Source organism: Selaginella moellendorffii, unplaced genomic scaffold (assembly GCF_000143415.4).
Source record: "Selaginella moellendorffii unplaced genomic scaffold, v1.0 SELMOscaffold_117, whole genome shotgun sequence".
Lineage (NCBI taxonomy): Eukaryota > Viridiplantae > Streptophyta > Lycopodiopsida > Selaginellales > Selaginellaceae > Selaginella > Selaginella moellendorffii.
The window spans coordinates 354,021-367,441 of NW_003314378.1; the positions used below are offsets into that span (position 1 = coordinate 354,021).

The 13,421-nt window shown below is 41.1% G+C and overlaps 2 protein-coding genes across 4 annotated transcripts in view; one reads left to right on the plus strand and one right to left on the minus strand.

Annotated features, from left to right (window-relative positions):
- LOC9635819 (GPI transamidase component GPI16) overlaps positions 1-1,309 on the plus strand; it is a 1,630-nt gene extending 321 nt beyond the window's left edge. Inside the window, exons 2-5 of the mRNA XM_024665007.1 lie at positions 2-435; positions 497-643; positions 701-875; positions 943-1,309. Of these exons, the coding sequence (XP_024520775.1) occupies positions 2-435; positions 497-643; positions 701-875; positions 943-1,073 (887 nt within the window). The 3' untranslated portion in view covers positions 1,074-1,309. The remainder of the gene's footprint in view (position 1; positions 436-496; positions 644-700; positions 876-942) is intronic.
- A 3,858-nt stretch (positions 1,310-5,167) lies between these two features.
- On the minus strand, positions 5,168-7,093 carry LOC9635494. Of its 3 annotated transcripts, none has more exons than XR_002991066.1 (2): positions 5,783-7,092; positions 5,168-5,694 (listed from the first exon to the last, which is right to left on the minus strand). XR_002991066.1 is itself a non-coding variant. In XM_024664990.1 (2 exons), the coding sequence occupies exon 2, from the start codon at positions 6,721-6,723 to the stop codon at positions 5,860-5,862; it is 864 nt and encodes a 287-aa protein (XP_024520758.1). In that variant the 5' UTR covers positions 6,724-6,747; positions 6,850-7,093; the 3' UTR covers positions 5,168-5,859. The 3 variants fall into 3 exon arrangements, 2 of the variants coding, with proteins under 2 accessions (XP_024520758.1, XP_024520757.1); XM_024664990.1 differs by having other exon boundaries at positions 5,168-6,747; positions 6,850-7,093; XM_024664989.1 differs by having other exon boundaries at positions 5,168-6,747; positions 6,796-7,092.
- Positions 7,094-13,421: the final 6,328 nt, after the last annotated feature.

Consider the following 13,421-nt stretch of genomic DNA (forward strand, 5'->3'; position numbering starts at 1 on the left):
CTTTTACTCGAGTATGAAGCTGGCACGCACAGCGAGCTTGATCTTGGAGTCACTTGGAGAGCCCCGGTGGATTGGTCTCCTGCTCGGGGTCGGTTCTACACAAGCCGGTACTTGGCTGGCAGCGGGAATGCAAGGGGATCCATCGTCATTTCTTTTCGGGCAAATGATGGTCCTTCTGGGGACTGTTACTCTCCAGGTATCGAGGCAGTCGAGTACGTCGACATTATGATCCTCCAGATGATACCGTGGTATGTTCGTTTGTATGGCCACACGCTACAGGTTTCGTTGGATGGCCGAAACGTGGAGTTTTGGTCCGTGGTTAGACTGATGAGATTCACACCAGCAGAAGATCGCAAAGCTCCTGCTGCTGTGGAGATTGCTCTGCGAGTTTCTATTGCAACCCAGGCCGTAACTCTGACGATCCAATATGACAAGGTTTGTGATATTGCTGGTTGTTTTGGAAGAGATCTTGATGTTTGCTGTTTCATTCATGCAGGGATTTCTTCACATCGACGAGCATCCTCCAGATGCAAACCGTGGATTTGATCTGCCTTCCGCAGTTATCACTTTCCCAAGGTGCCGTGTGTTCAAACAATTCCAAAGTGATGATGTCGGTCACTCGCACATTTTGGCTGTTGTTCAGGTAGTCGATTGTTTTGTTTTTCCAAGTCCGAGTTTTGTCTTTGCTCTCCTCTTACAGAGCCAGCGTCCAATGCAAATATATAGCGAAGTTTCATTGATGCAACTGGCCACACCGGATTTCAGCATGCCGTACAACGTGATCACCCTGACGTGCACAGTTCTTGCGCTGTACTTTGGCTCGCTGTTAAACGCTCTGAGGCGAAGGATAGGCGAGGAAGAACGAGAAAGCAAAGGTACCTAGAGTTATCTCCCCATCCATTCCAAGCTCTCGTTCTTATGCCATTTGTTCTTGACAAGCAGAAGGGAAGAAGGCGGGGCTTCTGAGCCAAAAGCTCAAGTGGCTGAGAAACGAGAAGCACATGAGAGTGATCAAGGTGATACTGGTGGTGATAATTGGTGTGGCTGTAAATCACTACTTGAGCTCGTCATGATGGCACTCTGGGCTCTCGGAGAAATCATTCTGTCCAGACTCCTCTGGAGGTATTTCGAGAGAACAAAAAAATGTGAAAACTGGCGCTTGCATTTTCCATACACCTGACAGAAAGAGAAAAGCGAGGAGCTTTGGGACAGCTTCTCTTGTAGCTTCCGGGCGATAAAAACTGCTCTTTGCTAGATCCATGGAGGAAGATGTACAAGTTAAAAACTCTTTTCTTGGGTTGGATACTTATATCTGTATAGGGGTTTTCCTTAAGGAGTTTAGGATCAGGTGTCCGTTCTTGCCTTTGAAGGATCTGTGCTTGGCTGGTTTTATATCTTTTATGCATCTTGGCGAAAACGAAGCAGCAAAGTTGCTGGATTGCAAGCTAATGTTACACTTTCTTGTGTTTGATACTAAAGCTAACAATAAGGAGAAACTTTAAGCAAAAGAAGTATAAGTGGAGAACTTTTGTTCCACAGTAGTAGGGGCAACCATGGTGCTAATGAAAATCTTATGTTGCTCTTTTGCCTCTTGCAAGTGCTGAGAGGTGAGTATTGTTTTATTCTTAGTAGCTTCTGTTGTTCAAGTGCTGGTGTTTAAAGACTTATTAGAGTTCACTTTAGTTGTTTTAGTTCCTTCCATCTCTATACCACTTTAAAGTATTAAAATACAGTTTTTATTATTTGTTAGAAAAATGTTGTATTTTTTGTATGAATTAAGATAAGGGATAGCTTTTTATTTGTTATCTAATTATTAATTATTTTCTCAAAATTGTATAAAAAGACCTCATAATTCGTGGGAAAATAATAACCTAAATATTTTAATAATAATAGAGTTTCTAAATAATATTTTATATTTAATTTTAATTTGATAAAAAATATAATACAAGGATGACATGTATAAGTCCAGTATCTAATGTTTATCTATACATTTCTTCAATAAACTCTTTTTCAATTAGAGTTATGCATAAAACATAAAAATAAAAAAAATCATAACCCATATTATGAAACATTTGTATTTCCCATGATAACATTTATGATATTTTTAGCATGTCTAGGTGGTTTTTCAACAGCATAGTGAAGAGTTACTATTAATCTTGATAATAGTATAGCATAATATAAGTTTCCAAAGTTTAGTGAAATACAAATTCATAAAGTTTCACCAAAGAGTAAATTGTACAAACATCATTTTAATATTGATGTTTCTACTTTTTTTCCAAATGTCATGCCATTGGAATATCATTGGAGCACCAAAATAAACTTTTATAAACTTTGAATTCAATATATTAAACTAATCAATTTAGGATATAATTATTATACTTACAATTATCTAAAGAAAAAAGAAACTATACCTTTTATTTATTCTATAGTATACACAATAGAAAAAAATATTTTAACTTTTAATTTTTGAAATTCAAAATATATATAAATTTCTCTTTTAAAGTGAATATGGTAGCTACTCCTTGTTCTAAAATTTTAATTTCATTATAATCTATAATAAAATATTTTAAGTTTTAGTAAATATAAAAACTCTAGTTTAACAAATAAAAATTATATTTTTTATATAAAACATTAATCTCTTTGTAAAAAGGACATTTGTCAATTAAGCTACCCTTCTCAATATCATTTTTGTATAAGACAATTGCAATAACATCATTACAAGCAAGTAAATCAAACTAACTACCAAATTTCTAAATTGAAAAATATACAATAAACATGCCTTATTCATAATAGGTATTGATTTAGGCAAGTAGTAGATGCAACTTCTTGATTTAAATGAAAGTGCTTCCTCTAATTAAATTAAGTTTACTCAATTTCTTAGTGCTTAAATTGTTATGTCACATTGAATGGTGAGCCATTAAATATATACTTACAAATTCCTAATTAAGTATATATATATATTGAGTTCTAGTATTCGTGAATTTGAAATTTTATGATGCTGATTTCTACATTGTACCATCAAAAGGTTTATTTATCCTATTTATATATCTAATATTTAAGGTATATATAAAAAAAATTTAATAAACTATTTCTTAATAGGAGATATGCATAATATAAAAATTAAAAACTAATTTTGAATGCTCATATTAATAAATGTTTGTATTGTTGTGATAACATTTATGACATTGTTAGTATATTTGAGTGGTTTTTCAACAGTAGAATGAAAAGTTATTACCAATATTTCTAATGTTATGACACATTATATGTTTTCAGTGTTTTGCAAAACAAAATTTTATGAAATTTCACTAAAGAGTAAAGATTGATATTTTTACTGCTTTTTCTAAATGCCACACCATTGAAACTTCATTAGAGCACATAAATAAAATTTATAAACTCTAAATTTATTATATAAAACAAATAAATTTATGATATAATTGTTATGTTTACAATTTTCTAAAGCAAAAATAATTTATAAAATTTTAAAAAGATATATAAGTTTCTTTTGAAGTGAATATAATATTTAATCCTTGTTCTAACTTTTTAAATTAATTGTAATCTAACATAAAAAATGAGTAAATATATAGAGTTTCTAGTTTAACAACTACAGCAAAGTCATTTGTCTTAGAAGATAATTGCAATAACATTGTTGTAGGCAACAAAGTCAAACTACTTGCCAAATAGAAGAAATTTTTGCATAGGATAAATAAACCTCCTTAAATGGAATGATCTAAAAAGCAACAATTGAATTAAGCTATAAAATCTCAAATTCACAAATACTAGGACTAACAACATATACTTGACTAAGACGTACACCATCTATAAGTATATATTTATTGACTCACCCTTCAATAGGACAATGTATTCAATAATTTTGAATGTCAAGAAATTGAGTAAATTTTGTTCAATTGGTAGACTTGCCTACACCAGTACCCATTGTGGAGTCACCAATGCAAAATTCTATGAGGCTAAAGGTGTTGGTTCTATTCTCATTGAGCTTAACAAATGGCACTATACGCATGTCCCAGAAATGCAAGAAAATTTGTTATCTATGAAAAGCCTTTTTTATACTACTCTTCAATTTCTGGAGATCAACACAGTATTACTTTTTATTTTGATGTGGTCAAGGTGATGCACAGTACCTATTTACAAGTTTGATGCTATTTTAGTGCCTCTCCTTGTCAAAGAATCTAAGATGGCACTGGTTCTAGCATAAAAAATATGGAAGTAGAAATGTCGCATACACTTTGGGATTGCTTGCTGATCCTCTATCCCACCTCTTATTGGTTATGGACAAGATCAGGCTTTTTTCACATTAAAGCCTTCCTTTCTTAATAATGTTATGAAAGATCAGTAGTCCAGTGGTGCCATGCAAAAGAATATTTGTGATAGTTACTCATTTTATGCCCTAGATAACAATTGAAAGTTCGTGGCATTTGGTGCGGTGACAACTGGGACGCTTCCAGATAGAACAGAAAGTGGTAGTTCTGCACCATCAAGCTCCTGCTGCTCTCACTAGCAATAATCAAGAGGTACGAGAGATTTAGTTCTCCTGTGGCAGATCAATGCACCATGGAAGTCTGGCTAGTAAATATCCTTGATGCGTCTCAAGAATCGGGGTGATTTTTGGGTGCTAAAATCGGGAGGAGTATCAAGCTCGGGCAGGACGGCAGTCTCTCCGAGAAAAAGCGGGCTTGTTTGATTCCCCCAAACCCACCAGGCACATGGAGAACTTCGTCCACTTGAGCTGCCTGAGGATGGAATTGCCTGTTCGTGACAGGAATGGATGGTGAATGTGTGGCGTCGATGCTCCAAGCACAGCCCTGAACCTGGAAAGATCACACCGAAAGCTTACAAAGTCTACTTCTCTGGAAGTTCATACCTCTCAACCTTGGTCCCTGAAAACGTATCCCGCCGCCAGGGCGCCAAACACAAGGTCAGCGTCGAGAAAGCTACACTGCGAGGAGGAGGAGGAGCGACAGGAGGAGCGCCTGCGATCGATCATGTCTTGTCAATGGAATCAGACGAGACAAGAGAATCAGCTGCCAGGGCTGGAGCCGCCGCTGCGCCGATAGGCCAGGAAATGGATTATCACAGCCGCCGCAGTCTCCAGCTTGCCCACGTCAATCTGCGCAAGGCTGAGGTGCTCCAGCGTCGCGATGCCAGAGCATCCGCATTGATGATCGACGATGATTCAGTATTTGGTATTTACAAATATCGGGAAGAGAATCGAACCCGAAACGTTTGTTTTGGGAGACCGATGTCCTAAATGACTGGTCTAAGCTGTTTTTGTGAGCCGGCGAACCAGAATAATGGCTCCTTATTTAGCAAAATTTTTGCATAAAAGTCCTTGTTGAGTGGACCCTTCGGCATCGAACCCGGGTCTTCTACAACGGTTTACCTCTACACTTACCTGATAGCCATCATCTCGGCAACCGGGTTCCCGTAATAAAAAAATCATACCATGTACTTGAACCATATGACAGGGGTCTTTGCGAAATCCATGGCGTTTTTGTTAGATCGCCCACCAGACGAGATTATCCCCCGCATTCGTGCTGCTCGGCGTTTCGTCCTTGGCAAAGCCCCCTCTTGGGTTGTGAATCGATCATCGTGGTAATAGATCGTCAAGAGTTATGGCCTGGGTTGCAATAGAAACTCGCTGAGAAATCTCCACAGCCGCAGGAGCTTTGCGATCTTCTGCTGGTGTGAATCTCATCAGTCCCAAAACTCCACGTTTTGGCAATCCAACGAAACCTGTAGCGTGTGGCCATTCAAACGAACATACCTCGGTATCATCCTCGGCTGCCTCGATGCCTGGAGAGTAACAGTCCCGGGAAGAACCATCATTTGCCCGAAACGAAATCACGATGGATCCCCTTGCATTCCCGCTGCCAGCCAAGTACCAGCTTGTGTAGAACTGAGCCCGAGCCGGAGACCAATCCACCGGGGCTGTCCAAGTGATGCCGAGATCAAGCTCGCTGTGTGTGCCAGCAAAAGAGAGCCTGAGGAGGACGCGAGCACCCGACTTGGAGCAGGGCTGAGACTGAAAACACGACTGTCCATGAAGTTGATGCCTGTTTCTTCGCTGAGATCTCCAGCCAAGTGCTTCGCCAAGCTCTCCTCCAGCTCCAGATAGACACTACTTGTAGTTGCAAGCGGGCACTTGCCTACCAGCTTTGAGCCAAACATGCTGGAGAGTGTCCAGTCTTGCAGCTTTCGGAAAACAACCTGCTCCAATGTCATGCCTTCTTCGTCCCGATCGAAGTCACCGGAAGTGATAAGCAGCCTCTGGGAATGGTACATACCACTGTAAATCGTCTGCCTGTCCAGGAGCGTCGTGAGCCCAGCCTTGTCTCTACATGGGAGAAGCGTGAGCCATGGCGTGAGCCGTGGCGTTCTACAGAGTGCTTCTCTCGGGAGTGCTCGCTCTTGCTCCATTTCTTTCCTTTCACCACCCTCTTCATGCCAGGAGCGTCGAAAGCTCCTCCTCCTCCTGTCCGGTTTGCCTCGGGCCTCGACGAGAACCACGGCCCCAAGAACGTAGTTGGCAATTCGAGGAAGTTGATCGATGCGCAAAAGAGGCCCGAGAGAGCAGCTCGCCGCCAAGCCAGTGGGAGTGGAGCTCACGGCATTTCCAGAGGTGGACGTCGACGTCCAGCCAACGACGTGGGCTGCGCGATCGGATCGCCCACGCCCCAGCGCTCGTTGTTCCATCGCCCTTGCCATTTCTTTGATTCGAAACTTCCGGACCTGTTCCAAGCGATTCTTTCATCATCGTTTCGGGATTTGAGGACTTACGAGCTGGAAGATCGACAAAAGAAAGGGCAAAAGGAGGATAGGGTTCGATTTTACCTCTCAAAAGCCTCGACCACTGAGAAACGTACTTGGAGTAAGAGTTCGCACCCTTGGAGGCATGAAGGGCAATGAGATCACTCTTCTGAAGGCCATGGGTGTTTGCACTGTGCTGGGAGATTCTCTCCAAGGGCAAGTAAATCTGTGCTTGAATTCTTTCTAGTAGTTGAGTTTATATGTATGGAAAGTGTGGGCTCATTGAGATGCATTTGATTGAGCAGGATGAAACACGATGATCAGTGTGTACGTGTTGCATGAGTGTGGTAAGCAAGCAATCCACCTCTATGCATACTTATGTCTAGAAGGGACAAAATGGGTTGATGTTTTGCCAGGTAGCAATTTTGTCTCTACCCAGGTTGTTCTTATTAGCATGTATATTGAGTGCAATAGTCTTGAAGTTCAAGTATCTTTTAGTGGAGTTTTGAGCCTTGGACAATTGTCATTTAGCACATATAGTTGGCATGGAAAGTTGCAATATACATTTGTGATAGAGCAAAATGCACTAGGAAGGCTTGAGATAAAAAAAATGTGATGAATGATGGGATAAAGTGAAAGTGATAGATCCAGAAAACAATTGAGAACTCACCAAGAAATCGTAAAAGCTCATATATGAAAAAAGTTGATGCAACCTTGTGGCTGAAATCCAAGCTGGAACCCATGCACCAAGGTAGTAAAACCTGAAGACAAAAGAGAAGAGGTGAAAGAAAATGGAGAAAAAAAAAAAAGAAAAAAGAAGTCATTACATTAATGCTTTGAGGTGGCAATGATTGTGAGCATGTGGAAGCTCATGGCCAATTTTATTGGCGAGCACATATGAACCACCCTCCACTTAGCACTAGATGAAGTAGAGGCTAAGCCACTGTGAAGAAAATTTGGAGGATGAAGTGAACTTTTTGAGAAGAACAAGTTGTTCAGGAGAAAAGATGATTAAACTAGGAACTTTGGAGTCAATGTCTGCCTTGGTTTGCTCAATTGAAGCCCTACATTGCTCATCAAGGGCAAGGATCTTCATGTCACGAGCATGAAGCTTGTCCATGTTGGAAAGTTGGAAGTTTGTAGTATGGCGCAAAGATAGCGCAAGCAATAATACTTGGAAATCTATGAAAGTACAAGTAGTCTAATCAAATAAAGAGGCTAGGCTACTCTCACTCATAATCATTGTTCCCACTTCAAAGGTCACGGACACCATAGAATGCACGTGCTTTATTGGAGTACCATGATGAAGGCTCTAAGATTAAGCTGCAATTGAGAGGAGATCCTCCACATAAGGTCCACACTTGAAAAGAAATGATGTCATCAGAAGAGCCTCCACTAGGAAGATTGGCAACTCTTGAAGTTGGCCATCACTCTGATCAAACTAAGTGTTTGCTATGATAAGTGGGAAAGCCTGTGTAAATAGTATTGCACTGGAACATGTTGAACTCAGGCTGTCATGGATCTTCGATCAACTCAAGAAAGATAACAATCAGCGAGTGGGGAAAGGGTGTCGAGGAAGATAATATTGGCTTGAAGGATATTGATTGGCTTTGAGATAGTCCTAGAGGCTATTCTTGAAGCTTTCCCAACAAAGAGTGTCCACAAGCATTATAGAAACAAGAAGTTCAGTGATTGTCGCTAATCTCTATTATGCCGAGTGACCAATTTGTAATGCCTCAAACCTAATCATGCCAAACTTGTCCAATGATGAGGGAGTCCTTCAAAGGTGTGGAGCTGAACTTTTGGTAGTTTACCACCACAAAGTTCAAAAAAGATTCCACCCCATTAATGTAAACTCGAACACTACATCAAATGCCCGTGGGGATAACAATGTAGTTTGCAAACATCTTTAGGATCAGAGTTGTGCTTCTAGAGACTCGAAAACCTGCTCTTGTGGCTGAAGAGATCACATTTCTCCCAAATCCAAAATTGACAAAAGCATTGATGATGGGAGAACTATCGCCAAAGCCTATAGGTGCAAAAATTGCATCTAGATTAGAAGAGGAGGCTGTGTCAATGATGTGCACATCCAATAGGAAAGAGGCTATGGCTTTAGTAGACCTTGTAAAGTCCTTTAGATGCTATCTAAAGCTAGGAATCATACATAAAAGCTCACACCACAAAAAGGTGACAAATGTTTCCATCAATTGTTGAAGTGCACACTCCAAGTCCCTACCAAAGGAAGGTGCAAGATATCTGGGAAGGAGAGGCGTGAATGGGAGTTTGCATGCCACCTTTAGTGTTGGATTAGTGATTGCTGAAGGAGCTGGATCGCCATCAATTTTCTCTTGATCAGTTGTTTTCTTCTTTTGTGCTCATGTGGCTATTGTCTTTGCAAACTCTTCCTTGGGATCTTGATTGCATTGACTTGTCCCATTAGAGATTTTCCTTTGTTGGAAGATGACGAAGGTACATCCTCGATTGCATGCTGCTCAAGCTGTTGTTAGTAGCAATCCTTTGCTTGTGTTATAGTGCTATTATCAGTGAATGGTTGCTCTTGGAGACATTGAAAACATGGTGGTCACAGCTCTAGATAAAGCTTCCAACACCTCTCTATGCTGTGAGTTGTGATGTTGCAATGGGAGCAATACTATAAGTGACTAAGTTTTCCATTTTACTTTAGTCATTTAACCGCATCTCCGACCACTTGGAGGAGTCTCATTCACAACTTCCATAAGTCCCAGTTAGGACTTGGGGCTTGCTAGCTCCGAGAATGGCATCCATGCCACTCAACCTTTGCACTTGGTCCAAGTGCTCCACGTGTCTGATCCCATGACTGACACCCCAAAGCACCACTGACATATCGGCCCGTTACGCTAAGGCCATGCCCATTCACCTTGGTCACACTGGTGGTCTAACGCCACTTACATCATAGTCCTATCTCTCAAAGACTGGGCCATCCGTCTGTGAGTGATCATCCCAGATCTACTCCTTAACATCCTTAGGATGCCCGTAGACATGGGGAATAGCCTTCCCCGACAACTCTTTTCCAGTCCCCACCAAGTCCCTTTCTGTCCATGGCCGTGTTCGCTAACACTGCCACTAGATCAAGGCTCACAGGCTCGACCTCTAAGTCCCACTATCCTTTGGGACTTCTTCATCATGTGACCATATCCTTGGTCACTGCACTAGAGGACTGCTCCTCTTCCCTTTCACCGTTTGGGACTTTGTGACAACATTCCAGAACACCGTGGCCTTATGCAAGCCTCATGGGTACTCTCCCTGCCTTTCGCCTTTAAGTGCTCTAGCCATGGGCTTAGAGTTAGGTTCCGTTGAGCCACGCCAGGTATCCAAGTAGGTAGTGCCACCCACACTTGGACTGGGAGCATTGGCCAGTCGATCTCCCGGGGGAACTAGAGCTGGCTCTTGAACACTTCACCAAGTTACCCACTTGTCGGTCTGTGTTCACTTTAGTCTTGGACTTCCCAGTGGGCAGCTCATCACCCAACACTGGGTATAGCCTTCCTGGGCCAAATTGGCCTTTCCTGGCCCAACTGGCTCCACTGCAGTCCTCCCCCTTACTATACTTTTGGAGCTCACCAAACCCCCTAGGGTCTGGGAGACAAACACTTTGGGCTTTCACCCTCTTAGACTCGAACTCGGACTCGGACTCGGACTCAGACTCGGACTCAGACTCGGACTCAGACTCAGACTCAGACTCGGACTCAGACTCGGACTCGGGCTTGGGCTCGATCTCGGCCTCAGTCTCGGCCTCGGTCTCGGTCTTGGTCCCGATCTCGGTCTCGGTCTCGGTCCCAGTCTCGGTCCTGGTCTCAGACTCCATCTCGAACTCCATCTCGGGTCCATCTTGGACTCCATCTCGGACTCCATCTCGGACTCTATCTCGGGTCCATCTCAGACTCCATCTCGGGTCCATCTCAGATCCCATCTCGGGTCCATCTCGGACTCTTCCACGTGTCATGTTTTGGTCCTCTTGTGTCTTCTTTTCTAGAGACTCACTCATGGCTCGCCTCGTGCTTGTTCCTCGAGCACTTCGTTGGGAATTCCACTCCCACTCTTGACCTTTTCAAGTCGAAGCTTTTAGTCTAAATGTGTTACGATCGTTTGGCTTTCACTTTGGCCACTACCACGTGGCACCCTTTCGGCTCCACTTTGGGGCCTATGGATTTCGTGTCTCACAAATACCAAGAGTGTGGAGCACATTGTGGCTTCTCAGCCTACTGTAAGTGGTAAGTATGGAGCTCTTGAAGGATTTTCTCTTGCATTTGCTATTGTTATTAGATGATCTCCTTGTACCCTACAAGCTCTATCAAAGCCTTCTTAATCACTGTAGGAAATTTGTCATCAGCAAGAGCAGGAGCAGTAGTTATATGAGAGATAGCTGCATATGAAGCTCCCTCAACCTTGGAGATACTAAGCTCCTAGAGAAGATCACACTCTAAAGTCTCAGCAGTTGCAAAAGTCTCATGACATATCCAAAATTACCTCTTGAGCATCTTGTGTTAGAAATTCCTCTTGAGTCTAGAGATGAATGCCGTGATACTATGAGGCTCATTGGTGATCACCTGCTGCTCCACACACTCTTTCTATAGGCACTAAAATGCATCATATACTTTAGCACTGACTCACTAGCTCTTTGTTGAAAGGCAAACAAGTCCATAAATAAACAATTTGCCGGCCACTGCTAATCAAAATGTGATTTGAATAAGGTCTTGAATGTGGTGTAGTCCACCATATCTGCCTCCAAAAAGAGTCTCTGCCCATGCTGTTGCTCAGTTAGTAAGCGATTGAGAGAGGTCTCGAAGCTTATGATCATCATCACCAATGTCATTTGATGCATAATATTGCTCAAACTGAAGAATGTGTATCTTGGCCAAGATGTCCCCATTGCCTAATAAGTAAGGCAAGTCCATCCCATGTTGCACAATATGAATTACAGGAGGAACTACTATAATAATGGATGCTCAAACTTGCTATTTGCCAAAGACTCTGAATCCTCCTCAGTTGAGAGAGCCATTTGATAATATAGCTCATAATAGATATGTGAATAATGATTGTTAAACCTAAGGAATATTGCTAATAATATGCAAGCATCAAATATGTATGGATCTACTATAAACGGGCATAAAATAATGCAGTCACTACATGTAACAAATGCTCCTAAAGAGTGAAAACTTCTTGGCTTTTGGAATGCTCTAAATCTAATGCAAAGATCTCATAGCAAAAAAAAAATGGCTAGAGAATTTAAGGAGAACCCTAAAAATTAGCACTCACCAACATTCAGAAGTTTGCAAAGACAAAAACTGTGAATATCTCAATCTCTAGAGTGCCAAAAAGCATGAGCAATAGTGCATCAGAAAACCCTTGATGCCATCTACATAGCCATAAAAAGAAAAATTGGCCAAAATTGCCCAAAATTGAGCGAAAACAACTGAAACCACCCCTTGTACTCAAAATAAATGAACAAGTGGGAAATTGTTTCAAACTTTTTATATTGCCATTAAATGTTTTATGCAAGTACACAATAAAAAGATCTGGTGAGGATTTATCCAAAACACTCAAGAAAGATGAAAGTGATGTTGAAACTAGAAAGAATAATCCCTTTAAAATCACAACTGTGTAATATGTAATAAAAATAGCACCAAAACTCATGATTCTTTGCAAATTCCCTTGCAAGAAAGGACTTTAATGAAAGCTAAAAAGCAAAGGGAAAAACTCAAGAAAGAAATTTCACAAAACACTCAGGAAATCTTATTGTTAGAGTTTTAGAACTCAACTGTAAAAAGAGAAGAAAAAAAGGAGCAAGAGAAAATGAAAAATCTCCCCACTTTTTAAACTCCACTCATCAAGAAAGCACTTTTTGGAATCCTCATGACCAGATCTAAATGCCCACTCATGCAATTCTCCAAATCCATGCTAAAATTTCAAGTTTAAACCTCTAAAACTAAACTGTGAAGACAAGGGTAAATTGTGAAAGAAAAATGCTTGCATGCAATTTAATTCTCCACCAAATCAAGTGTTCTTTAACTCTCTAGAAAGAGGAGGAGAAGTTTCTTTGACTCAAATAAGGCACAACCAAAGTGAATGCTTCTATCATTAGAAATCTCTTCAAAATCGAGTGAAATAAAGTGAAGTGGAAAAACAACACCAAGAACTCTAGATCTATGAGTCTGTGTTTTAAATTCGTGTAAGGGGAGCTTTTATTAGTGCTAGAGATCCCCCAAACATGAATCTAGCCACTAAAACTCCAAAATCTCTCTATCCATCTAGAAAATTCTCTTATTCTCCAACGAAAGCTAAACTAACTTGTTGTCGCGAATGTGACTTTAGGTATCGAAAGTTACCTGTCGGCTAGTCCTTACGGACACTTTTACCTTACTGCCACGATGGCAGGAGGTCGATATTGCTGGGCCCGTTATTAGTTTCCGCCTAAGCTAGTTGAGAAACTGGTCATCACATGTGCACTTAGACCGGAAGGGCACTAAGGAAGGAAATCCTACATTGCCATTTGTCAAGCAGACTTGACACGGTGATGAGAAACTCATGATGTTGGCTTGCACTTGCTAGTGTTGGGAACCCCCGCAATATTGAGATTGGTCCCTCAATATTGCTAAATGATAGCTTACCGTGTCTGC